The sequence below is a fragment of the Mauremys mutica genome, chromosome 9 (genome assembly GCF_020497125.1).
Source record: "Mauremys mutica isolate MM-2020 ecotype Southern chromosome 9, ASM2049712v1, whole genome shotgun sequence".
In the NCBI taxonomy this organism is placed as follows: Eukaryota; Metazoa; Chordata; order Testudines; family Geoemydidae; genus Mauremys; species Mauremys mutica.
In genome coordinates this window covers 51,126,922-51,154,632 of record NC_059080.1, presented here as the reverse complement: position 1 = coordinate 51,154,632, position 27,711 = coordinate 51,126,922, and the positions used below count along the sequence as shown (strand labels likewise).

Here is a 27,711-nt window from a genome sequence, read left to right as displayed (position 1 = left end):
AGACTAATACAGGGAGGCTGTAAGAGCTGTGTATTTCAGCCCAGGCAGTAAAGGCTCATGCTTCTGTGATCCTGAAGTCATCAGTTCAGTCCTTGCTCTTGACAGATGACCCTCACTTCCAGTGGCAAAGCAGTACATATAGAGTAGCAGTTCTACACCCATTTGGTAACATAACCTAGTCTTTCTTCATGCCACCACAGCTGGATTGCTGAGGTTACCAACCCTTACACTTTAAGCAGTTCCCTTGCTATTTATTGGCACTCAGAATTCACAGAATAAAAATTTAAACTCTAATTATCTTTTTTATTCTCCCTTCCCTCTTGCCTCCCTGCAATTTAACAGCCATAAAGCAATATCTGGAAGAATCTCTTAATCCCAGCATCACAGAGGGCAGGATTCTTGTAGCTTTGACTTGCTAGAATGGCCTGCTTAGTGGTGGTTGCAGAAAAAAAAAAAGATTTTTGTTCACTATTCAAATGAATTGTGGGGTGCTATCCATTGAATAAGTGATGTGTGGAACATTCAATCAGCTGTATATACTTGGTGAAATAAGGGGGAAGATAGAATAATTCATTTGAATATATTACAGTATTCATAAATTTAGGGCTAATTTCTTATTTCCTTTCCCCTGCTGAGTAGAATCTTAAATCCCAATCCTGCAAAGGCTTATATGTATCAGTGAATTTACTCATAGCAGTAACCTCATTGATTTCACTGGCACTACTTCCATGAGTAAAGTTACTCCTGTGCTTTGCAGGATCGGAGACTTTATCAAGCAAATAGTGCCATATATTTTACTGAGACTACTTGAGGACTATGGATATCAGAAGTCAGCTCCTGATGAATACTATTTGACCCCTCTAGGCCTGATATTCTAGTGTTATCAGTTTGGGCACCTATTGGACATCAGACCCTATTTTTACTGTCAGATTTTTCTGTGCAGTTTATGTTGTGCAAAATATGCAAAGGAGGAACTCCCAGCTTAGACATGCACAGTGCAGATCTGACTGGCTTGGATGGGAGGAACTGATAAAGCAGATACCTACAAACCAGGTGGGTCCCATTCAAGTGTCATCCTATGCACACACATCAAGTTCAGTCAGCGGGTGGGAGACTCTTCTGATTGGCCAAACATCAGAGCAAGAGCAGTTACAAAGCCTCTCCTTTCTGGAGTGATTGTTCCATGTTTGTTTCCAGCATATCCATGGGACAAATCCAGTCTGAAATCCATGACATTCGACCTGCAGCAGTTTGAGAAACTGGATGCCTATGCATCAAAGGTATGTCTCATCTAACTCAGTCTTCCTACAAGACCACACTTCAGCCATTCAGAAGCTCGCTCTCTGGGAGACCGAGGTGCTCCATAGGGGAATGAGGTGATGTTGTCCTTCAGTCTGACCTAGGCTTTCAGAACTTCTGCCCAAAAACTACACTGAAAATACCTTTCCCTGGCCATTTCAACAGTGTAATAGCCTACTCAGGAAAAAGTACGACCAAAAATATCAATCACTCTCAACGTGGACTTATAGCTTTGAATTTCCACTGATGACTCATCTGAAGTGATGAGTCATCAGCAGAATTTTGGGCTGTATAAGCAGGAGCTTTGCCAGCAGATCGAGGGATGTGATCATTCCCCTCTATTCGACATTGGTGAGGCCTCATCTGGAGTACTGTGTCCACTTTTGGGCTACACACTACAAGAAGGATGTGGAAAAATTGGAAAGAGTCCAGCAGAAAGCAACAAACATGATTAGGGGGCTGCAGCACATGACTTATGAGGCAAGGCTGAGGGAACTGGGCTTATTTAGTCTGCAGCAGAAGAGAAGAATGAGGCGGGATTTGATAGCTGCTTTCAACTACCTGATAGGGGGTTCCAAAGAGGATGGATCTAGACTGTTCTCAGTGGTAGCAGATGACAGAAGAAGGAGTAATGGTCTCAAGTTGCAGTGGGAGAGGTTTAGGTTGTATATTAGGAAAAATGTATTTACTAGGAGGGTGGTAAAGCACTGGAATAGGTTACCTAGGGAGGTAGTGGAATCTCCCTCCTTAGAGATTTTTAAGGTCAGGCTTGACAAAGCCCTGGCTGGGATGATTTAGTTGGGAATTGGTTCTGCTTTGAGCAGGGGATTGGACTAGATGACCTCCTGAGGTCCCTTCCAACCCTGATATTCTATGATTCTATGAAGCTCATAGCTGCTTTGTTAAGAGACAACAGAAATCAGAATGTGTGCAGGGAATGATGTAGAATACCAGTAGTGATATATGACTATTGGCTCTTACAACAAACAGTGACATTGATGAAGATTTTGTGTGTATGGATCTAAAAGCAAAATATGCTTTGTGAAGGCGGTGATAAGCATAGATGCATCAATAATGTCCTTTGACTGGTTGGTAAGGGTGGCTACTCTGTGATGAAAAATTGAGCTTTGACATGAAGGTTAAACATGTCTGGCCCACAATAATCCTAATCTGCGTTGCCTTTGCAAGGAACTAGTCTCATGAGCATTGGGGTCTCTCACCAAGAGAGCTTCCAGGAAGTCGGGGAGAGAGCAAACTCAAAGGGCAGTTGCTACAGAATAGGTGCTGGTACTGCCCAGCGATAGCTGTAAAGAAATGATCAGAGGCGCTGCCAGACATGCAAAAACAAACACAATGTCATAGAGGGGCCCCTATGACTTCAACAGGAAGGTAGAAAAGGGGGACATCCTACCTCCTAGTATTTTCTCACTTGAACCCTCTAATCTTATCCCATACAAAAACAGGTGAGTGTCAAGAACAGCATAGAGGAACTGGTGAAAGCCCTGCTCCGAGAAGCCCGAACTGATCTGGAGAAGGTCAGAGCCATTTGGATGTGGATATGCCATCACATAGGTAGGCCAAGATCCTGGACTCCCACAGATTTGGCAGACAATGCTGCTGCTGTCACTCTCATTATACTGTGATTGCATGTTGTGAGTAGTTTTGTAGGGGGCACATGAGGGGGAAGAGAAGGGGAGCCCATAATTCATTCTGGATTAAGTCTGCTGTCAGTATCCAGAACTCTATTGAGAGGTTATCGTGCTATATATATTTCTGTACTTCCTCTCCCATCCCTGCCAGTTTCCACTAGGGTGATGTGTCAATGATTTCCTCCAATGTGACAAGCCTGAGTTTCCCACCTGAGTTATTCAGAGATGCCACAGCACAAGTTACCACCATGCCAGTGACTGCAGCATCAAAAATGCTAGGTTGTAACATCAGTAAGACCATGATAGCTAGCTCGCACACATTTATTTTGAGGGGCAGAGGGAGAAGGGAGAGAGAAAAGCCATGATCTCACATTGTGCCTGCCCCTCCCCACCCCACCCTACTAGGGGCTGCAGTTCTGCCTGACCTTTACATGGACCACACAAGTGGGTTTGTGTGGGGATGGAGCCTCGTTACACACTGCATCACCGGGTATGGGCTGGGCAGACTCTGGCCTTGAACAAATAAGGCAGATGACAGCCATTTACAAACTGTGGGCTCCTCTGTTTTTTCATATGCACAAGCATTTTACAAGTGGATAGACGTGCAGAAGAGAGCGTGTGTGCTCAACAAGGTGTGATAAACACTCTTTTTCAGCTACTTTCTGTAACATGCATGTGATTCTTTAAGTGTTTAATTTGTCAGGAAGCTAAGTCCTGTGTCTGCAACTCATCTCTGACCCTGCAAAGCACATGAGCAATCCTTACCTGCACAACTTCACTGAAGTCAGTGGCACTAGCTGCCTGCAAGATTACTCCCGTGCAGGATCAGGGCCCAAGAGAAGGGCATGTTTAACTCCCTCTCTCTCACCCAGATTTATAGACCCAATGTATTCTTCTATCAAAAACATGTAACTAGAAACCTCAGCATGAAGCCTATTCATATTGGAACACAGAATTTCCAGTAAAGGTGTGTTTCTGGCAACAAATGCACTGCAGCCACCCGTGCCAAGAAGTAAACACCTCCAGAGCAGGAGTTTCCCAGTCCTAGGTGGTGCAAAGTAGATTTACCACTGGTACAAAAAACTGCACAATACAGTGGAACCTCAGAGTTACAAACACTAGAGTTACAAGCTGACCAGTCAACCACACACCTCATTTTGAACTGGAAGTACACAGTCAGGTAGCAGGATATATACACACACAAAAGCAAATACAGTATTGTATTAAACATAAGCTACTAAAAAAAAAATAAAGGGAACGGGAAATAAATCAATGTTCAGTTGTAAACTTTTGGAAAACAACCATAACATTTTGTTCAGAGTTACGAACAACCTTCATTCCCAAGGTGTTCGTAACTCTGAGGTTCTACTGTACTGAACCTGCCTTAAAACAAGGAAAAACGTTTTCCTCAACTCCACCTAAATTACATTTTAAAACATACATTGTAGATTTGTGCAGTCAACTGGCACCATAAAAAATAGTGTAGCTGCCAACCCCACTTGTTCAAAAAATTATGAGTCAAATCCGAGAAAGACATGAGATTGGCTTACAAATCAAGACATTTCAAATAGAGTCGGGGAGGCCCTTTTGGTTTGTGAAGTTTTAGAGGGCCAGCTCCTCTGGCATCTATTATGTAGAGAGGCACTACATGGTTCCTTTTCATCTCTCTCTGCAGCCTCTCAAACTTCAATCCAAGTGGCTTTATGTTTTATCATTACTGCCTCTGGGGCTTCAACTGCCTCTGGCTTCCTCCTGGTCAGGGGCGGCTCCAGGCCCCAGCACACCAAGTGCATGCTTGGGGCAGGGCCGCCCAGAGAATTCAGGGGGCCTGGGGCAAAGAAATTTTGGGGCCCCCTTCTATAAAAAAATTGCAATACTATATTCTCCTGGGGGCCCTTGCGGGGCCCACGGCAAATTGCCCCACTTGCTCCCCTCCACAGGCGCCCCTGGGAAAAATAAACCTTTCGCATTTCGGCACAACCCCAGTTTTGAGAAAACTTCTTTACCAGGTATCACTGGTTCTCAGCATCAGCTAGTGCTAAAAAGCACTAAAGCTCATTAAAAGGGTTGGACAAATGTTTTCCATCAAAACTTTTTCTGGATCGAAAAATAAGGGTTTTTAAAAAAGCAGAAAAAAATCACGGACAATGTCTGCTTTCCTTCAAAATTTGTTGTGGTTTTTTTAATTGAAAAGCTGAAATTAGTCTGCCAAAACCTGAATATGGTTTGAGGTTTCAGAAGTGTGTGGCCAAATATTTGCCGCTTGCTGTGTTTGATTGTTTAAAGAAACAATAAAAAATTCTGCTTAAAAAAAAATCCAAAACTTTTGAACCACCTCAGCTTGTAACCAAACACCTGAGCCCATCCAGGCAGAGATTTTTCCAGGTTTCTGATACTCTGCTGGCTTCCTTGACTCATATCTGTCTCCATAACTTTGGGTTCATTTAGGTTAGAACATAAGAACAGCCATACTGGGTCAAACCAAAGGCCATCCTGCCCAGTATCCTGTCTACCGACAATGGCCAATGCCAAGTGCCCCAGAGGGAGTGAACCTATCAGGTAATGATCAAGAGATCTCGGTCCTGCCATCCATCTCCACTCTCTGAGAAACAGAGTCTAGGGACACCATTCCTTACCCATCCTGGCTAATAGCCATTAATGGACTTAATCTCCATGCATGTATCTGTTTCCTAGAGACTGTCTCCATGTGGTCCCTCACAAACTGGAGACGGTTACTGTGAGTTTTTCTTTACTATAGCTTATGTACATACTCCACGAACTGAGCATTTGAGCTTGTTCCAGAATCTGGGATGAGCCTATGTTGTCAAAACTGAAATGCTCAAAATAGCACATGCATGTGAATGGACACAGGGTGCTAAAATTAAATTAATCCAGGGGTTCTCAAACTGGAGGTCAGGACCCCTCAGGGGGTCACGAGGTTATTACTGGGGGTTGTGAGCTGTCAGCCTCCACCTCAAACCCCGCTTTGCCTCCAGCATTTATAATAGTGTTAAATATATAAAAAAGAGTTTTCAATTTATAAAGCAGGAGTCGCATCAGAGGTTTGCTATGTGAAAGGGTCACCAGGACAAATGTTTGAGAACCACTGAAATTAACCCCTCTGAAGCCTCAGGGAATGCAGGGGAGGGGGGCGTCCCTTGGTAGGGTTGGGAAGGATATTGCTCTTCTCATGTGATCCCTCCCCCAGTGGCTAATTTTAAATGAAGCTACCCTCCCCTGACATGAATCTCTGTATGGCACTGAAATTACATGTAGACCAGGGGTCTCAAACATGCGGCCCGCAGAGCTCTTCCCTGCGGCCCGCGGAGCTCCCCAGGGCCGCCCAGAGGGGGGGGCAAAGGGGGCAATTTGCCCCGGGCCCCGGGCTCCGCAGGGGCCCCCAAGAGAAAAGCGGAGGCTCCCGCCTCCGCCCCTCTCCTGGAGCCTCGGCGCATAGAGCGCCGAGTCTCCGTCCGAGCGCCTGAGCCCCGCCCCGATCCGAGCCGCGTGGGGAGGGGGTGGGGCTGGGAGCTCTGGGCTGAGCGCTGCGCTCGGCGTGGAGCTCCCAGCCCCGCCCCCTCACCACGCGGCTCTGAGCGGGACGAAGCTCAGGCCTCGCCGGAGACGCGCTCGGGGAAGGGGGGGGCGGGGAAGCGGGAGCCGCCGGGGACGGGCCGGGGCCTGGGTGGGAAGCGGGACCCGCCGGGGCCGGGGCCGGGCCGTGGGGGGGGGGAAGGGAAGCGAGACCCGCCGGGCCGGGCCGGGGTGTGGGGGAGGGAAGCGAGACCCGCCGGGCCGGGCAGGGCCGGGGGGTGGGGGAGGGAAGCGAGACCCGCCGGGCCGGGCCGGGGGTGGGGAAGGGAAGCGAGACCCGCCGGGGCCGGGCCGGGCCGGGGGGTGGGGGAGGGAAGCGGGACCGGCCGGGGCCGGGGTGGGAAGTGGGACCGGCTGGGGTGGGGAAAAGAGGGACCCGCCGCCGCCGAAGCGCAGCCCGGTCTTCGGCGGTGGGGGGCCCCTTCTGTTCCGGGACCCGCCGCCTAAGTGCCCCGCCGCCAAGCCACCAAACAGCTGTTGGTGGCGCTTAGCACTTTCCAGGAGGGAGGGGGGAGGAGCGGGGAGCCGCGCGCTTAGGGGAGGAGGTGGAGAAGAGACAGGGCAGGGGCGGGGCCTCATGGAAGGGGTGGATTGGGGGTGGGGCCAGGGGCAGCAAGGGGGCGTGTCAGTGATGCGGCCCTCGGGCCAATGCACTAGTCCTCATGCGGCCCTCGGGGTCATTTGAGTTTGAGACCCCTGATGTAGACTATAATTTGGCATTTGAGAAGTGATAGGGATGGTAGCCCTAATGGAAAAGCTAACAGATTGGCTCTTCTGCAAGCCTCAAACTGCCGAATGAGCTTTAGGGTAGGGAAGGCTGTGCCTCCCAAACAGCCTGGCCCTGCCTCCTATCTGACCCCCCCACTTCCTGCCCCCCCGACTGCCCACCCCCCTCAGAATCCCTGACCCATTCTGCTCCTTGTCCCCTCACCATCCCCCAGAGATCCCACCCCCCCAACCACCACCCTGGGACCCCACCCCTGCTCCCTGTCTGCCCCAACCCCTAGCCACTCCCCCCCGAGTCCTGACAGACCCCCCCCACCGGAACGCCCACAATCCTACCACCCCCATTCCCTGTCCCCTGACAGCCCCCCCAACCTCTGCCCTCTCCCTGTGCCCTGACTGTCCCCAGGACTCCCTGCCCCTTAGCCAACCTCTTCTTCTTACCCCCCGGCTCCCTCCTCACCCGGAGCCTCAGCGCGTCACTGAACAGCTGCAGCGTGTCTCCAGCGGAGCCTAAGCTCCGTCCCGCTCCGAGCCGCGTGGTGAGGGGGCGGGGCTGTGAGCTCACGCCGAGCAGAGGGAGCTGAGCTCAGCCTGGAGCTCGCAGCCCCGCTCCCTCCCCACGTGGCTCTGAGCGGGGCGGGGCTCAGGGGCCCCGCCGGAGACACACTGCGGCGCTGTCTGAGGACGCTGCTTGATGCGCTAAGGCTTCAGGAGAGGGGCGGAGGCGGGAGCCTCAGCTGTTCTCTTGGGGGCCCCCTTTACCCCCCCTCTGGGCGGCCCTGGCTTGGGGCGGCATGCCGCGGGGGGTGCTCTGCCGTCGCTGAGAGGGCGGTAGGCAGGGTGCCTTCGGCAGCATGCCTGCGGAGGGTCCGCTGGTCCCGCGGGACCGGCGAGCGGCAGAGCGCCCCCTGCAGCATGACGCCATGCTTGGGGTGGCGAAATGTCTAGAGCCGCCCCTGCTCCTGGTTCAGGACAACCTAGCTCTGGCCCCAGGCTTCCTCCTGGCTCAGAACCCTCTGGTTCTGGCTCAAGGCCTCCTAGATTTCTTACTGCCTTTAGTCCAGAAGATAAAACTTCCAGCTACCTCTCCTGGGTCTCATCCCTGGCCTTTTCCCTACTGCCCTGTGCTCCTCCCCAGGTGCATTTGATCAGCAATTGTGCTTAACTCCCTCCAGCTGTCATCCCATTGCCTAACTAGGCTCAGGCTCCTAGAGACCCCAGTGAATCAGTGTGGGGTTCATACACCCCTCTTATATTCATTCTTAGATGACATGCCTGTTATTTATACATTGCTTATTTTTAAGCATTTCATGAAACAGAAAAACTGAGTCATGATACCCCCATGCATTCCAGTGAGCCTCTAATAATTCAGGCACCTATGTAATTGACATGTTTATGTGTGTACATAGCTATGCCAATTAGAATCATACAGTGTGGAGATGGAATAGTTGTATTTGATCATAGAGTCCATCCCCTAAAAGTGTAGGAGAACATATCACATGTTAAACAAATACTATAATTTAGCAAAAGATGAAGATTCTTCTGTATAACAAGGAGGAGGCTTGGAAGAGATGGATTATAAGGTTTTTAATCAGTCTCTCTGTTCTGAGGTTCATTCTAGGACAAAACTAACAAATGCTCTTATAACTGAAGATCCCATCAGAACAATTTGCTTGATTTATAGTACCTGGGAATCCATTTATTCCCATTCATATTCTTAGGATATCTCTGATGCACTGTTATGTGCTATTCCCACCACCCTATTTCACAGCTCCTTGTCCCAGTTCCCTTTCCACCCTCCCTGGTGATGGGCATGCAAGAGGGCAGACTCTCCGACTTCCCCTGTGCACACAGTGCATCCGACGAAGTGGGTATTCACCCACGAAAGCTCATGCTCCAATACGTCTGTTAGTCTATAAGGTGCCACAGGACTCTTTGCTCCAATTTGGAACCAGGAATTTAAATCAGTGTCAAGTTCTGGCTAGTAGATGACCTTTGGGTTGGCACATTTCAGTCTTCTAAAGGAGATCCTGTAGAGCAGCTGTTACAAACTGTGTCATGGTTTGGCCCACATTTTAAAAAAGAGAGCGTCTCCTGAACACCTTGCCTCCCATCCATCACTGCATGGGCCATCTCCATTCCTGTCCATGATTATGAATCATCCCTCTAGGAAAAAGCACTGCATGTATTTTTAGCTGTGTTTTCTCATGCACTTTAGCAGCTGGAAACAAGGAGCCAGCACCATGTGACCAGCTCTCTCTCTGTATCCCAAGAACCAGTGCTCCACAGATCACTAAGGAGCCTTTGGAAATCACTGCTCTAGAGCTTTCCTTCTCTCATGCCCTCAGGAGCAGACTTAAAGGCACTTATACTAATGGAATCTTTCAGATGAAAGTCAAGTTGCAGCATTTCATCAGTCTATGCAGCATTCGCAGGCTCTCTTCTCCTGAACAGCATTCAAGGAAGGAGGAATGTTACAAGTGTGCTGATGGCACTCCTTAGCCCTTTGTCAGAAAAATATGTTCATATTTTATAAAGACTTATGGCCATAGTCAAGGTTACTAGGTATTAAAATTAACTTTCCTAGGCCACTTGCTCTAGCTCTGCCTATAAACCCTCCTTTGTTTCTCTTTTTGTATTTATTTTGAAAATATTATTTCCTGCAGCTCAAACTATAAATTCCCTGCCCATGTTTAGTTCTGAGCAAATCATTGATTTTAGTTTGGTGGCTCAACCAAAAAAAACCCCAAAATTAACATTTTTCAGGCTGAAAACAAACAAACAAAAACACAAAAGGGAAAAACACCCAAAATGAAACAAACGGATAAAAAAAATGTTGGGGGGAGGGATTAGTTCATTTTCAGATGTTTTTCGATCCAGAACTAATTGGTTTCAGTGTTTCATTTAGTTTGAATGTTTTTCACATTATATATATAAATTTCTAAACAAAACATCTTTCAACAGATTTGTTTCAAAATGATTCAAATGAACTATTTTGACTTTTTAATAAAATCTATTTTGGGAGGGCAAACGTTTGCCAACTTTGATCCAAATTCATGAACAATTTTGGTGCCATGGAAAGGTTGACAATTACCCAGCTCTACCCACATTGATGTGTGATACACTCACAACAAACTGTTCCATGTTTTTCATTGATTATATACTTTCAAGGATTTTTCTCTGATACTGAGGACTTTATATTTTACCCTTTACTGCCATTATCCTGCAACTGGAGCTGTATGGAGATGGATCCTTAAGGAGACACATTGGCTCTGCACAGAAATAAGTGTCTGCCCATTTGGATCTGACTGCAGAATCAGAGCCTAGGTTTGCAACTTAGTTCCTTAGGAGATGCATGCAGAGAGAACCCAAAACAGACATTTACAGAGGAAACGTCTTTGTACAGCTCCTACTACAGATCATTTCTCTTTATTTGTGCTTCTTGGAGATGAAAATAATCCAAACATTTTCTATTACTCGTCAATCCCTTTGGCTCCAGGCTTTTGGAGGAACTTTACTTTGTCTTCATTTCTCCAGAATACGATGTTGCGGGCTTTCATAACAAAGGCCAGCGGTCTTGTGAGCCAAAGGATGTCCTTCACACTGGGAAGAGCGTTTGTGCGGGATACGCTGGGCTCTTTCAACAAATGTGCAGGTAAATAAGATCACAAACATTCAACCCTGAGGAGCATTAATATTGTCATCTCTGTGCCTACTCTGTCTCCCTTTATATCACCTAAAATGACTTTAAACAGGACTTGAAACTTTCTCTTTCAAACTATGCTGTGGAATAACAGCAAGTCCTCAAAAGGTCAATTTTGCTTTCCCTCCCCCCGCATAATTTACTTTGTGCCATCTGCTGAGTTTCGCATTGCATTAACATAATGGCAGATGAATACATGGAGATAATTTAGTTAGAAGAGGCTGTGGTGTTTTTTTTCTTTGAGTAGCTCTGTATCTGAAGGTTAAAAGAATGGCAAGGCTGAAATATTGAAGAACATTATCTGCAAGCGACTCGCATGCAAGAGGTAGTCATTGAAGCCCAGATGTAAGCTTTTCCAATATTCTCTGCAAAAACCCTCACACCTAAGCCATAATAATAATACACCTCTACCCCAATATAACATGACCCGACAGAACATGAATTCAGATATAACACGGTAAAGCAGTGCTCTGGGAGGGCGGGGCTGTGCACTCTGGCAGATCAAAGCAAGTTTGATATAACGTGGTTTCACCTATAACATGGTAAGATGTTTTGGCTCCTGAGGACAGCATTATATCGCGGTAGAGGTGTAACCAGTTCTCATATAATGCTTTTCATCAGTAGATCTCAAAGCACTTTACAAAGGAGGTCAGTATCATTATTCCTATTTTGCAGATGTGTTGTAATTTCAGGACCACATCTGTTCACCTTCTGCAAGCCAGTAGCCCTGTTGACTTCAATGAGTGAGCAGGGTTTGGCCCTTAAAGGATTTAGAGTAGGACCTGACAACCAATTATATATCCAGCTCATGTAAAGGGAGGCTTGTTTCATTGCAGAAACTATAAATTCCTTTAATATGAATCAACAAAGAGTCCTGTGGCACCTTATAGATTAACAGATGTATTGGAGTATAAGCTTTCATGGGTGAATACCCACTTCGTCAGACGCATCTGTTAGTCTATAAGGTGCCACAGGACTCTTTGTTGCTTTTTACAGATCCAGACTAACACAGCTACCCCTCTGATACTTTGGTATGAATGTAGCACAAATTGCTTTTCCAGTGCATTTCTCCATCCCCAGTAGAGAAAGAATACAGCTCTTGTGTAGGGCAAACCCTGGGAATCATGGCTGATGCCCCAAATGTTTGTAATAGTTTAGTTTTATGAACTAATGATGGTGATAAGAAATTAATTTTGAACTTAGTTGAAACCTGGGTTTCCACAGGATCCCTTTCCAAATGGAGCCCTTCCATCAACTTCTTGGCACACTGACTCCCATTTTAGGTAAACCTGGGAAAATCAGATTTTAATTGGCATATGTCAGTAATCACTGACTTCTCTTCCCACCCAAGAACCACTGGAAGCATATTCCTCACTAATAATTTAAGTTTACTGTGAGGGAAACTGATGTTTTAAAACTATTCTGCAAGATGCTAATGTGGAGAATGCCTCTAGCCAACAACTCAGTGTTCCACGTATCTATTCTGCTTTTTTAAAATAAAATATTAAAATTATGAATTAATAATCAACTATGATTTTATAATTGCATTTTATATAAGTTATCACTAGCTATTCCAAATGTAATTAGAAAAATATACTGAGAAACAAACAACCCTTTTATTAAAAATTAATATTCCTAAGGGTATTTGTATTATTCACAAGCTCCACTCATCTACTCACTACTGAAACATTTCCACACTCATTCCTCATTCTATGATTTTACGAAACCCCCAGGCATTCAGTCTGATTTGTCTTTATCGAATACTAACCGGGTATTGGCCCAGTACACACTCCTCCTGTCAGACAATTGTTACCTCCTTTCACTCAAGTATCTACCCAAAAATTTCCTTTTTTATAGATAGTTCTAGTTAGAAGGAGAAATTGGTAATAATCAGATATTTTTTGATGCAATTTTGTTTATTTACAAAGAATATGCAAAGTCCCATTTCCTGGAACACAGATGGGGGAAAGAAAATAAAATAAAACAAAACCAGGTTCTTTGCTGGCTGTTCCAAGCCTATAAGCTTTTTCTCTTAGGTTTTTCAGTTTTTCAAGGTCACATTACCAGCCTTCTATGCATGTCTGCTTGGCTTTCTCTCACTGCTTCAGCTTGTCCCACCATGCTTCAGCTTGTGCCCTCACACACAGACCAAAACATATTCTTGGGGGAATTCTGCTCTACTGCTCATGCGCATAATTAATGAGCCACACATATTTTTAATTTTTTGCACAGAAAAAAGCTTCTGCTGAAATGTTGCTGCAGTTCCGCCTTTTGCCCACCAGAGGGCACTGTGGCAATAGAACAAAGCAGCCTCTCCCGGCCAGCCAGGGAAGAGAAAGAGCTTACCTTCTTTGCAGCCCCTGTCAGCTAGGTCAGGAGACAGGGGCTATGGGGAGACAGACAACATGGGGTTGCTGGGGGAGGGAGGTCAGACAAGGGCTCATAAGGGCTAGTGGGGGTGGACAGACTGGGGCAGGTGATGAATGAGAGGGGAGGTGCAGGGCCACATGGTGATGGGGGAAGGGGTGCAGAGCTACATAGGGACAAGGGAGTGGCTGGGTGGGGCTTAGACACATGGGGACAGGAGGAAGGGGTACAGGGACACATAGGGACAGGGGAAGTGGTCAGAGCCACATGGGGATGAGGGGAGTGGGTGTCTGGGTGAGGGTGGAGGGACACATGTGGAAAGGGGGTGCAAGGACACATGGGGGTGCAGAAACACATGGGGACGGGGCAGATGTGCCTGACTGAATGGGAGAGGCTAGGGGTCGGCCAGGGTCTGCATCCCTAATAATGCCTCCCCGCCCCTGAAAAAACCCTGTTCCATACTTTTCCCACCCATACCCAACAAACCTCCAAGTTCACACCCAGGCTCCTTCCCAGCAATTTACTTCCCTCTTCCTCAGCTCCTCCGTTACCCCGGACTTCCCCAAACCTTTGCACTGCTTCTGAGGGGCATGGGAAATACAGCTCTGTATTGTAGTTTAAATGAATTATTACTCCGAGTTCTGTATTAATATGCCTAGTAAGGAATCTGTTTGTCAAAAAAACATTTCCTGAATCTTTGTCTGTATTGTTACAGACATACTTGCTGATAGGTATTTTGAAATGACCAAAAAGAATTGAAACTGGTGTGATTATATTGTTATTTTGACAAATAAAATACGCAGAATTTTTATTTTTTTGGGTGCAGAATTCCCCCAGGAGTAAAAACAGCTCCACCAATCAAAGCCCTAACCCCTAACCCCTATATTTGAAACCTGTTGGGCCACATGATTCAGCTTCTATTCAGCTTTTGCATGTGTCTGTGTTTTGGGTGCTACTGCTATTGTTTCAGCCACCTGATCATAATGGTTTCTTTACATTTATCCTGAACGTAAGACAGGAGGTCATACCCAACCCACAACAAGGATTAACTCAACCCATAACACATTTCTTCTGTTTCTGTTGCCAGACAAAGGCACTCCCTTCTAGCAAGAGGACCTCATTGCGTTTTCTTACCATCCTTGTACACAATTTAGATAGTCTTTAACTATGAAGGCAGTAGGGAAAGAGCAGAACTCCTGATTTCAGATGCTTCAAGGGCCACATTTTTTAAAAATGAGGGCCTAAAATTAGGCTCTTAAATCCATATTGAGGCAACTGTAATGAATGAACTGATTCGCCAAAAGTCATGAGCACCACACAATTGCCATTCACGTCCCTGACTGAGCTTCAGTCGCTTCAGTGCCAGTGTGGACAAGGGTCCAAAGCACAAATGATGGGTGGATACCTCTTCAGCTGGCAAACCTCCTATGGTTGACCAGATGAGAGCCCCGTGGCAGGGGAAGGTAGGGCATTAATGAAGACCAGGGCATTTTTAGGAGGTTGGTACTGGGAGGTCAGCATCTAAAGCCAATTTTTAAAAATCAAACATTTTTGGAAATGAATGAAAACATGAATTTTTACAAATACTTCAGCAATATTTAATTGTCCAAAATTGGCTTCTCAGGTGGCAGTCAGCAAAATGCAGGTGGCTTGTTTGCCGGGACCACAGTGAACCCATTGTTTGTGATGGTGAGATAAATCAGTTTAGGACAACCTTAGCATGGACATGGGACCTGACTCAACATGGCTAGTATGAATGCACACAAGCGTTTGCATTTCCCAGGTTTCAATGCAATAAATTTTCAGCAGAACTGACTAGAGTCTCCAGTGTAGACCTGAGCATAGACTGCCCTTATGCAGGCATTATGGGAATGAGTACACGCAGGCACTCAACTGGCCTTCTCCTTTTGCTTTCTACCTTTTCCATATTCAATAGTCCTATCCTTTTACTCTCTAATATGGAATCCCCTCCCTCCTATATGCCATGTACCATTTCTGTTGTCCTTCTCTGGAACATTTCTCCCCCTCCTGCCCACCCACCGACCCCCGTCCTCCCTCTTTTGTTAGATGAGTTCACCAAAATTGAGCCCAGAATTGAAGGGAAGGATGTGCCATTCAGATATATAAAGGCAGTGTAACATTCTCCATATTAGTCTGCATGGTCTTTATCTTTTTTTTTTTTTTTTTAAACACAGGCCAGCATCTTTTATTGCTTTTAATTATCTCTGTGCACTGAGAAAATGTTTTCACTAAAGTGTTTACAATGATGGCATCACCACATGCAATCAGCTTAATCATGTCTTCCAATCCAGATTACATTGCACTTAATGTCATCATCTATCATCATGTGGTCCCGTCTTCTGGCTTTGTTGGGTATTTCTTGAGTTCCTCACACTTCTCCTGAACAATTTATTTATATAACATCTAAATGACAAATGTAAGAAACCTGTTTAGTCCATCTTCCTGCCAGTACAGGGTCGTTCCTATATTTTATGTTCAGCCAGCATTTTGCCCAGTCCATTGTTAAATGACTCTAGCAGTAGTGCATGTACCACTTCCCTTGGGAATTGCAAACACATTCTGGTTTCTCTCACCACTGGGATAGTTTTACTAATTTCATCCTAAATGGGATTGCAGGGGTGGTAATTTTGGGCAGAATATGACCCTAGGCATTCTGTTTAGACATGTTTAATGTGGGGATTATCAGAGGGTTTATGGGAATTAGATACCCAGGTCACCTAGATTACTTGGCAATGCCTACCTACAATTTTCCTTCAAGTCAATGGGCCAGCTCCTGGTCTCAGTTACACCAGTGTAAATCCAAGCTATCTCCATTCACATCAACAGAGCTACTCCAGATTTACTGCCGTGAAACAGAGCAGAATTTGGTTCACAAGTGATCAAGGACTGGCAAAGACATTGTAGGTCACCTTTTTTGGCCTTCTGCACCATCAATAAGGTTTCCCAATGCAATTCTCCCTCCAGTCTTGACCAGCCTGTTGATCAATATTTCCAGTGACAGGCCATCCCTCATTACCTCTATGTTATGGTCTATCCTATGCCCGGCTTAAGCATGGGTTAAAGAAATCCTTACTCATGTGTACCCTGAATTTTCTTTTAGTTTTTTCTTTGAAGGCCTCTAATTCTGATTGCCCTACTTCCCAGATAATACAAAGAAGTCTCTGCCCTTGAATGTGTTTATACAGTGGTAGTATGTCCCACCTCACCTCTCCTTTCTCCTCAGACTACCTAATTTGATCTCCTTCACTGGCTCTCAATTCATCACAGTCCAGTTTTAGTACCACTGCAGTCTCTGATCCTTCCCTAAAACAATATCTTCCTCATAGGGCCTGATGCAAAGCCTACTGAAGTTGATATCATCCTGGGGTCCACAAGTGGGGCTCCTATGCACAAACACAACACAAATAATACATAATAATCCAGATTAAGGTTTTAATAGACCTATGTATAAAACTGCGTTATTACCACTCTAACTTTACATGAGATTTCTTTATAGATCAAAGAATACCTTGCTTTGTTGTGGAGCAGCATCACACTGTGAACTCACAGCCAATGCATCAGTTGTCTACCTTAAATTTCTTTATATCACTTGCTACTATCCAAATACCATCCATCAATTTGTAGCTCTCCTTATTTCTGCCATATGAATCCCTTTGCATCTCACGGAGTTAAATTTCATTCCACAGATAATCTGGTTTCTAAAGTACACATCATTTATTGTGTTAAGTATCTGCTCCATTTAATACAAGATTTTTCAATGAACCAGAAAAATTTCAGTTCCAACCTATTCAGAGGACAATCTTCTGCTTAAATGAAGCAAATCTGGACAAACAGTCCACAGGATTCCAATGTGTTTAGATCCCATTTGTTCTCCCAGCGCACAGACACTGATTCATGCAAAATCTATTTTAATTTTATTTACATAACAATGTCTAGTCTAGTGGATGGGTTCACTTTCATTCTGTATAAAAATAATACGGACTGATCTTCCCCACTACCCCCTTAATGCATTCTCAGAGAAAAACCTCAAACTTTTTTTTTTTTAAAAACCAATTTCTCTCAGTTTAGGAAAATCTAGGACATCTTACTGCAGCATTAAAAATCTGGGATCACTTATTTCAGAGACTGATAGCCATCAATTTTCAGGATGGTGGCTCTCTCTAATATTGGGTAACCTAATGAGTAACAAGATGGAGGAAATCAAGCGTGCTCTGTTGTGGTAATGGTTGTAACACTAAACTTGAGTGAGGAATCATACAAGGAATGGAAAAAAAGATACCCTCTCCTAAAATAGAACACACTGCCCAAGCCCTCAGGAAAAGGCGTGGTCAGAGATCGATCTTACTCTATATCAGGAAGGTGTCAACAGACTTTAGCACAGTTGGATCAATGCTGGTACCCAGCCTCCTGTGGGGAGGCATTATCCATCGCAGCCCAGTAAAGACAATCTCTGCTTGAGTCCACTAGCCATGCAGGGCTCAACCAGAATGCATGTTTCATGACTGGAAGAAACAGAATGTATCTCCTATAGGGAGATAGCTGATGGAACGCTGTCCAACCTGGGCTGGTAGAATTATAACTGCAGTTCAGACAAGCCCAAAGAAAATAGACACTGCACATGAAAGCAGTATTTCATCTGTGAGCAATGAAGGCATATGGTCTAGCAATCGGAGGAAAGAACTAGGTGACTACAGGATTCTAGGATCTAATGCTGATGGAAACACTAATTTTCATGGTCACCCCTGTGCAGCTCCATGATTTCAACTGTATAAAAATGAAAAGCTCCCTATGAATAAGATATTGCTTTGTAATACCCTCCTTCCCTCAGTGTTGCAGGTGTACAGTGCATGGAGTTATCAGGATACTCTAAAGGGTACAGTTACAGACGTGGACAGTCCTTTACAGGGGATAGTGACCATGCCTGGAATGCAGTTTACCTTGATGGAAGGTGGCATCTGCTGGACAGCACCTGGGGAAGTGGCTCAGTCAATGATTCGTGCAGCAAGTTCACCTTTCAGTATGGTACCATTTGTTATTTTAACACCCAGACCTAGAACAACCTGGGGCATGAAGAGAGCCAATGTGTGTGGCAAGGGGGCAATGTTTGGTCTCAGCTTTAATAAAATTTTCTGGTTTGGGGACGGGGGAGAAGCAGCTGCTGGTAGTTCAGTCTTTTTATAATCTCTACTTTTAATTTATGACAAAGGCACTGAGGTAACATTTTCAAAGGCACCTTAGTGATTTAGGAGCCTACTCTCTATGACAGTCATGGGATCTCACTTCTAAGGACCAAATCCTCAAAGATATTTAGGAGCTGAAATCAATGGGAGTTAAAGGTATTTAGACACTTGAGGATCTGGGCCTAAGTCACTTTTGACAACGGGACTGAGGTTGCAGGGGTAAAATCTTCAAGAGCACCTACAACTGGGCCTTTGAATAAATAAAACTCCAGAAGTCAACAACTCACCACAGGATTATACTTGGAACTGAAGAGAATCTTGTTCTCTGTTGTCGTTACATGAAGCAGACCTTCTGACCACCTTTTAAAAAGATGGGGTAACATGAGCAACCAGCCAATCCAGACACCTGCTAATAGATTTCCCAGATACTTGCATTAAAATATTTGGGCTTTCAAAAATGTTCAAAACTCTGCTTTCATTCTGGATTAAAACTGAAGTATGTACATGTGGTTATTTCTTAGTTATTTCATAGACTTGATTGAATTTTCAAAGCAAACACTATAAAATGAGGTCTTTCTGTATTATAAGCCTAATGGGAAAGCTTTAAGATGTGCCCTGTATATTAAATCACTCAACTGGCTAAAATTCCTAAATCCTCAATTTTTTTATTAAAACAGGAAATTCCAATACAATTGCCCAGAGGCAGAAAGAAGCAAATGAAAAATTGGGGGCTTTTTTTTTTTTTTTTTAAAAAGGACAATTTCTTTTTTACCAAACACTTATGGGTGCTGCTGGGGGGTGGGGAAAAATCAGACCACATACTTCTAAGAGCACTTTGTCATTAGTTTTAAAACTGGTGTAAGGTTAACCCCAAATGCAATTAAAAGGGACATCATTCTCAGACCTTGTATTTTGATTGAATGGTTTTAGTCTGCGTCTGAATCCTGTAGCCGATATCCCAGAGGACCATATGAGGCCACATTTTCATATATAAGAGAGAGGACTTGGAGTATGTTACAAAATTTGCATAAGAGCATCTACAAGTTAAGGCTCCAATCCTGCAAATGCTCATGCACATGCTTAACTTTAAGCATGAAAATTTTCCCCCTAAAGTCAATGGGGCCACTCGTGTTTGAAGATAAGCATGCGCATAAGTGTTTGAATAAAGAGACTCTGCCTTGTGGACTGAAAATGGGACTTGGTTGGGAGTTTGGGGTTACACTGGCAATATAGAAATGGGCCCTTGTCCTCTCCCCTACCATTCACATGGCAGCACCCTATTGGAGATAATAGCAGTTGGGCATATTGTCAACATTCCACACACTGCTTTCACTTCTAGAATACTGTTACATTTAATTTTTGAAATGTATGGTTGAAAGATTCTACAACTAATTAAATACTTTCCATTTTTTGCTAACCTCTTCCCTCTTGTTTCAGATACAAGGAGTTTTATTTTCTTACGCACCCGGCCCTATTTATTAATAATCATTTCCCAGACAACAGCAACTGGCAGCTCCTGAAGCCAGCTTTGACACTGAAAGAGTTTGAGAGCAATATGTTATACAACATTCAGTTTTACAACCTGGGAATGCTGGCCGCACATCCAGAAACGCCCATCATCCAAACAGGTAACGTCACCCAACGGGAGACATTACAGAGCATTCGTGTCTCGTACAGATCTGGATGAGTTACATTTCCCACTCACTGCTGATAAATAGGTAGCATGAGAGGCTCTCTTCCCTCACTGACACAATTTTTGTCTATTTGGGGTAAACCATGGTTGCACGAGGCCTGGAGGCCTACAGAAATCCCAAGTAAATATCATCTGCTTGTGGTTTCAGTCCCAAAGGTGTGAAATCAGAAGTGTTATTGCATATTGGATTGGGCTACTTAAACTAGCCCCTGTATTAGCAGCTTTTCATGGAGTGGACTCACCATTGGCATGCTCCCTCATGGCTTGGGGTGGTGTAGCAGGCCCTCCTCCTCCAGCATCCCCTCAACCTCTTTGCCTTTGCAATGGTCTGCCTCTTCTTATGACGACCTTCCAGTCAGGTCACAGAGTCCCAACCCTTCCACAGCACACAGAGTCCAATAAACTCAACTGAACATAACTCTTTGTCCCTACCTAAGCTCATTCCTCCTCAGACTCTTCACCCCTTCCTGGGCGCTGCATGGTGTCCTCCCACTTTTGTGTGGAGAAACACCTTCTAGGGCTTTCTCTCTGGAGGCCCAGCTCCAAAAGCTCAACAGGTCTGGTCCCTCAGATTCCTTGCTGCCTCCCTGGACTTCTTCCTACCTTGGCCCTCCTTCAGTTCTTTTCCCTCACCTGGCTCACTGTACATCTGCCTCTTTCTAGGCCTTTCCTCCAATTTCCAGCCGCCAGAAATGGACTACGAAGTTCTTCCCCCCCCTCTCTCTCTCTGCACCTTCCTTCTCAGCTGGGCTTCCTCCCTTTATGCTCATCACCCAGCTCTCCCCCAGCCAGTTTCATCTTCACTTGTACCTGGCTCACCCTCCAGGTGTTACCAACACATTAATTGCTCTGGCTCCAGTTAACTCTTTTGTTACTTCTGTTGGGTACATACCCCATCACACAGCTGTAAACACTGAACTCCACCTAGAAAACAAGGGCAAGAGTTTTTAACTGGGTGTCTGCAGTTCAACTTCTAAGTCCTTATTTACCATAGGTGTCTAAATAAGCACCTTGATTTTCAGGACTGGGCACCAGCAGCTCCCTTTGGCATAAGGGATTTATTCAGGTGCCAGCTATGAATTTAGGAGCCTAATTTTAGCACTCCCTCCCCCCCCACTTTTTTTTTTTTATTTAAATCTTGGCCTTATTGTAAGGTTGCAAAAACAGAACTGTCTCAAGCTGTTAAGGGGCTTAAACCAAGAGGCCAAGCACTTAACAAGATTCAAAAAGGGATTGGATTGTTATATGAATGATAAAAATATCCAGAGTTGCCAATAATGAATATTAATCCTCATGCTTCAGGCCTTAAGCCAATCTTGAGCTACTGGAGATCAGGATGAGACCCAACACAGGGAGCAGATTATCCTATCTCTTCCTACAGTAGAGCTCTCAGACCTTCCTCTGTAGCAGCTGGTGCTGGCCTCTGTTGTATATTGGACTAGATTTTGGGTCTGATCCAGCCTGGCAATTCCTGTGTCCCTAGGAGTGTGGGCAGCTTGAGATGTAACACAAGAGCTCACACAGGCCTCCATCTTCTGCAGGATCCAAGAGCACTGACCAGCTCCATCTCATTCAATATAAAATAAGATAAACAAGTGTTCCAAAGCAACCACCCCCATCTTGTTCCTTGGGAGGGACACTGATTTGGCTGGTGGTTGACAAGTTAGAACCAGCCAACTGCAACCCTTTCATTTCACTGACTGGTGAGCCTTTGGGTCACTCAGTCCTCCAGGTCATTCTCTGCAGGGGTTTTATATGAACAAACTGGAGGAAACTCCTGAAAGGTTTCTTTTCTTTGTATTTCACAGTAAACGGAAAAGCAACTATTTCTATCGAGAGCCGTGCTCCACTATTATTTATGTTTAAGCTGCAGGGAAATGAGGAACATGGTTTAATGACATTAAAAAAGAATGGGATGAAGCTGGAGATCTATCCCCAGAAGACTGGAAATCACAAGTTACAGGTCTTTGCCAAGCCCTCCAAAGGCTCAGAGGATCACTACAATGAGGTGTTAGAATACACCATAGAGTGCAGCTCTGTGGACAAGAACATGTGTTTCCCAAAGGACCTACGTCAGCCTGTTGGACCCAGCTGGTTCACGGAGCGGAAAGGATTCCTGAGACCATCACACCCTGACCCCATCATTCACACCAATGATGGGCGGTGTTCCATCACTTTCACGCTGGGTAAAGATATAAGTATCCTACCCTCACTGCATTCGGATAACACTAGCTTGACTGAGGATATGAGAAGAAGACACATCATGGAAATCCATCGAGGAAACCAAATTGAGTTTAAGATCCATCTCCCCCATGCAGGAAAGTTTGTTCTTAGACTCTTTGCCAAGAAGTCGTCAGACCCAGGCAATTACAATTACATCTTCAACTACCTCATCTCCTGCCCAAACACCGAAGTGAAGTGGCCAGTTTTTCCAGAGAATTATAGAAACTGGGCAGAAAGCTATGAACTACTGGAGCCACTTGCTGGGCTGCTGCCAGCCAATCGCAATGTTCAGTTTAAGCTCAAGCTGCATAGTATAGCAAAGGCATTTGTTAAGGGTAAAGACACTTCTCCTCTGACCCTGAGTAAAGATGGTTACTGGGAAGGAACATGTAATACTTCTGGCTGCACAGAGGTGTGCGTCATGGTGCAAGAGAATGCCAATCTCCAGTATTCATACATCCTGAAATACAAAGTAGAGACCCAGTAAACCCCCTCTCATTCTTTTTGTCATCTTGCACAAACTAACAACATTTCAACATGTCTAAAACCCACATCATTTTATTGTTCCCATTAGCTCCCTCCATCAAATCTACAAATCTATAGAACAACATTCAGGTATCTTTGGAAGAGCCAGTGCAAGATGAAAATGAGCAAAAATCAGTAATTGTTATAAAATGAGCAGCTGTGTAGGGAATTCAAATTAATTATAGACACTGTTAGGAGATACCTTCCAGAGAAATGGTTTGAGGAAAGCAATTGACTTTTTATGTCCACAGTTCATTAACATTTCAGCGGTAGCTATTGGTTTCTGAATTATCGTGCATCACCAAAAAGGTTTATCAGGGCTACTCAAAGAAGAATTTGATTAATCATGGGGTAGGGAAAAGAAAGCACCTTATAGTTTTGCAGTATGACTCTGTGTATCTCTAGCATAACAACAAAATACATCCCAGTGAAGCGATGTTCTACTGAAAGAATATATACTAAGTGAAGGCTTTCTTGTGCACTTCATTGTCTTACAAATTTAAATGATACTGCAAAATGACTGTTTTTACACAATTCAATTCAATAAAAAAAACATTAATTTTTACCTTATTACTTGGATGTTTGAGTTGTAAACACTTTTGCTGTAAGGGTGTAACTCAATTCCATCTAGCACACTACAATTCTTTTATCTCAACCACAAGAGGAGCTTTCTGCCATACGTAAGGTCACAGTTAAACGGGGAATAATGTTAGTTCTCAAACCAACATTTAAAAAGAACCCAACCTGTCTGTCCAAGATAGAACTGCTGAGTGTGATGGGATATCTGGGGTATTGCCCTGACAGGCATAATCAGTGGAACTTTGGGTCTCTACAGAAACACATTATTGCTAATATCCCATAGGAAACCATAATTTTGATAGATGTCCTGTTCATAGAGAAACTTCCATGCAGAAGGCAAGAGAAGTAGTCTGAGTGGTCTCACTTTTAATAGTTGATGAAAAATTTAAAAAAAAAACCACCACAAAATACACTTCATTTTCATGAAAATGTCAATGTGCATATTTTTCAGTATGTTCCAAGCGGTAGCATTTTGTTTTAACTTGATTTTTTTTCCCAAAACAAAAAAGTTATAATTTCTCATTCTAGTTATTGCACTCACGGAACAATCTGAGCTCCTTCTGTTGGCAAAAATACTGTCTGGCAATTCATTCTCCAGAATGCCAGGGAAAGCAGTGCTTGGGGGACTGTGTGCACTGTGCTGTGCTGAAGGGACTCCATGCAGCATCTAAAAGCAAGGTAAAGCCCCCCTCAGGCAGCCCACTGTCTCTGGACTATGATGGGGCTGGGTAGACTGGCAGCTGCTCCCCCAGAAATGCTAATCCCAGCAGCAGGGAGCTGATTCCCTGGATAGCAGAATACATAACACAGTAGGGATGCAGACAGAAGAAAGGGAAACCCTTTCTGACAAGCTCTGTGAAGACTAAGCCAAGATTGCTATGACAACATTATTGTGGGCCTTGGTTGAAGCATGTCCTGCTTTATTTTGGCCTCTGGCAGAGGAATGCCTTTTCCCTTGGACCACAGCTTTCAGCTGGAGAAGGCCACGAGGTTTGACAGAGCTCTTTGATTTCATACAAGTGGGTTCTTACAGTGTTTCAGCTCCACCCAGGCATACACAGCCCATTTGGTGAACTGTTACCTCTCTGGCTGGCCTTTAGCCACTGGGAATTGCAATATCTGAAATGACTAGTTTGGCATGTTCACTTACACCAGTTCCATCGAATCACTGTGGCAGCAGAATCCAATGTGGCCAGAGCTGGGACTGCTAGTAGCCTACCTTGAGTGTGATTCCAAGGAGCAGTCCTACAGCCTGCCCTCATTCCCAGCAAGTATTCCTGCTCAGGGTCCAGCAGCCAGCCCCATGCCTCTACAGACCAGGCCAACACATAGATACAGGCTGCTCCCAGAAGCCTATGCTTGCTCCCAAAGTCTGACCATAGTAAAGCCCCTGCAAATGGCTAGACCAGGGGCAGGCAACCTATGGCACGCGTGCCGAAGGCAGCAAGCGAGCTGATTTTCCGTGGCATTCACACTGCCCGGGTTCTGGCCACTGGTCTGGGGGGCTCTGCATTTTAATTTAATTTTAAATGAAGCTTCTTAAAACATTTTAAAAACCTTATTTACTTTACATACAACAACAGTTTAGTTATATATTATAGACTTCTAGAAAGAGACCTTCTGAAAACATTAAAATGTCTGACCGGCACGCGAAAACCTTAAATTAGAGTGAATAAATGAAGACTCGGCACAGCACATCTGAAAGGTTGCTAACCTCTGGGCTAGATGGAGACAGGGGTGAGCTGGAGCTGGTTCGCACCGGTTCGCACGAACCCGTTGTTAAATTTAGAAGCGGTTTTAGAACCGCTTGTTAACTAGCTTCCCTGCGAGGGAAGCTTTGATGGGCTCTGCCTGGGAAGCCTGTAATTCCTCCTCCCGGCCGCCGGGGGGCGCTGCGCTGTGCTGCGAGAGCCATGTGAGCTGCCTCCTGGCCCTGTTGCTGCTCCTGCTCTTTGGACCTCTGGCCCTGGGGCTCCTGCTGCTGCCTGGTGAGTCCCCAGCTGCGTCCTGCTGCTCCCAGCCGCTCCCCCCACGTGAGTATCTGCGCCCCTCCCCCGCCTTCCCTGCCCGCAGCCGCCCCCTGCCCCCAGCCACACCCCTACCCGCAGCTACCCACAGCCGCCCTCTGCCCCCAGCCCCCAGCCACCCCCTGCCCACAGCCACCCGCAGCCAGCCCCTGCCCACAGCCAGCCCCTGCCCACAGCCAGCCACAGCCGCCCTCTGCCCGCAGCTGCCCTCTGCCCCACCCCCTGCCCAAAGCCACCCGCAGCCAGCCCCTGCCCACAGCCGCCCTCTGCCCCACCCCCTGCCCAAAGCCACCCGCAGCCAGCCCCTGCCCACAGCCGCCCTCTGCCCCACCCCCTGCCCACAGCCACCCGCAGCCAGCCCCTGCCCACAGCCACCCTCTGCCCGCAGCCAGCCCTTGCCACAGCCACCCTCTGCCTGCAGCCAGCCTCTGCCCACAGCCACCCGCAGCACGCCCATCTGCATCACCTGCCCACAGCCAGCCCGTGTCACTCCCTGCCTCCAGCTAGCCCTGCCCCATGCCCCTATCTGCAGCCAGCCCCACATCCACTGGTGCCCTGCAGTTCCCAGGGCAGTAACCCTGCACACCTGCTTTAATGAGGGGAGGGGGGGGCAGGGAGCAGCTGGGACCCACACATGTGCACACCCTAGAGTGACAGACAGCAAGTGTGAAAAATCGGGACGGGGGTGAGGGGTAATAGGAGCCTATATAAGAAAAAGACCCAAAAATTGAGACTATCCCTGATCACCACCCACACATGTGAAACGGAGCTCATTTCTAGTTCAGCCCCATCTTTTTAAAAAAGAACTTTAGGTAGGGTTAAAATACATCTGTATTTTCCTGGACATGTCAGGCTTTTCGGTTCTTAATCACCTCCTGGGAAAATATGGACGTATGGTAACCCTATTGGTACAAAAAATACATGCTGTCGCACATCCCTTAAATCAGAACTTTTTATAGGGAACCCGTTGTTAAATCAGAACTTTTTATAGGGAACCCGTTGTTAAGATTTTGGCAGCTCATCACTGGACGGAGACACGGCTCTGGCTCCTCTTACCAAAACTCTGCTTGTCACAAGAAAGTCCCTAGACCTTCACCCAGCAGGTAAAGTGGCGGGAAGAAGGAAGCTGGAATCAGGGGCGGCTCTAGGAATTCCACCGCCCCAAGCACGTGCTGGCGGTCGCCGGTCCCACGGCTCCGGGGGACCTCTTGCAGACGTGCCTGCGGAGGGTCCGCTGGTCCTGTGGCTCCGGTGGACCTCCCACAGACGTGCCTGCGGCAGGTCCACCGGAGCCGCGGTACCAGCGGACCCTCCGCAGGCATGCCTGCGGGAGGTCCACCGGAGCTGCCTGCCGCCCTTCCGGCAAAATGCCGCCCCAAGCGCGCGCTTGGCACGCTGGGGTCTGGAGCCGGCCCTGGCTGGAATTGGTGCAGGAGAATCCCAAACTACTCATGTAACAGATGCTCAGAGAGCAACAGCAGTAAAAATAGTTTCTTTGTACAGATTTCCCATCACCTATCACAACAACAGTCTCCAGGACTCATTTTCTCCCCCAGGGCTATAGGATACTGTTATTACCCTCAATACAAGCAGCCAATTTGTTTTAGTCTCTCTCTCTCTGTACACCCTCACCCCTTGGATTAACTAGACACATGACCTAGATGCAATATCACATATGGATAAGGAACAATCTACTGTACATCTGATGCCCTGTTACATATCTGGTGAGACCAGCATTAAAAGTCTTGCCAAGATGGCAGCCTTTCCCTTACATGTGGTGCGACTAGAAATCAAGGCACAACTCACTACAAGTTGGTTTCCACATATTTTTTTAAATGAAACAGAAGGCAAACGTTTGGTGTTATTAAAAGGATGAGTTCAAAGACAGAAAAAAAATGTCCAGCTTCATTAATTATAAAACTGCTAGGACCAAGTAATTATTCCAAGGGATGTTCAACATTCATAAATGAATGCACGGAAACCCTGCAGCCCCAGATAAAAGTGCCATAAAGCCTGGACTCACTTTGCCATCTCCCTCCAGGATAAACAACCCTATTCCTCCTCCTCACAAAACGACAGGTACACTTTACAGTTTTATAGCGCACATTATTGATAAGTCAACTCT

At 45.8% G+C, this 27,711-nt stretch overlaps 1 protein-coding gene across 1 annotated transcript in view; it reads left to right on the top strand.

Annotated features, from left to right (window-relative positions):
• The window catches only part of KY (kyphoscoliosis peptidase), a 32,555-nt gene extending 9,090 nt beyond the window's left edge, over window positions 1–23,465 (top strand). Inside the window, exons 6-11 of the mRNA XM_045031112.1 lie at window positions 1,198–1,280; window positions 2,763–2,871; window positions 10,806–10,923; window positions 18,188–18,376; window positions 19,977–20,167; window positions 22,041–23,465. Of these exons, the coding sequence (XP_044887047.1) occupies window positions 1,198–1,280; window positions 2,763–2,871; window positions 10,806–10,923; window positions 18,188–18,376; window positions 19,977–20,167; window positions 22,041–22,942 (1,592 nt within the window). The 3' untranslated portion in view covers window positions 22,943–23,465. The remainder of the gene's footprint in view (window positions 1–1,197; window positions 1,281–2,762; window positions 2,872–10,805; window positions 10,924–18,187; window positions 18,377–19,976; window positions 20,168–22,040) is intronic.
• The last annotated feature ends 4,246 nt before the right edge of the window (window positions 23,466–27,711 follow it).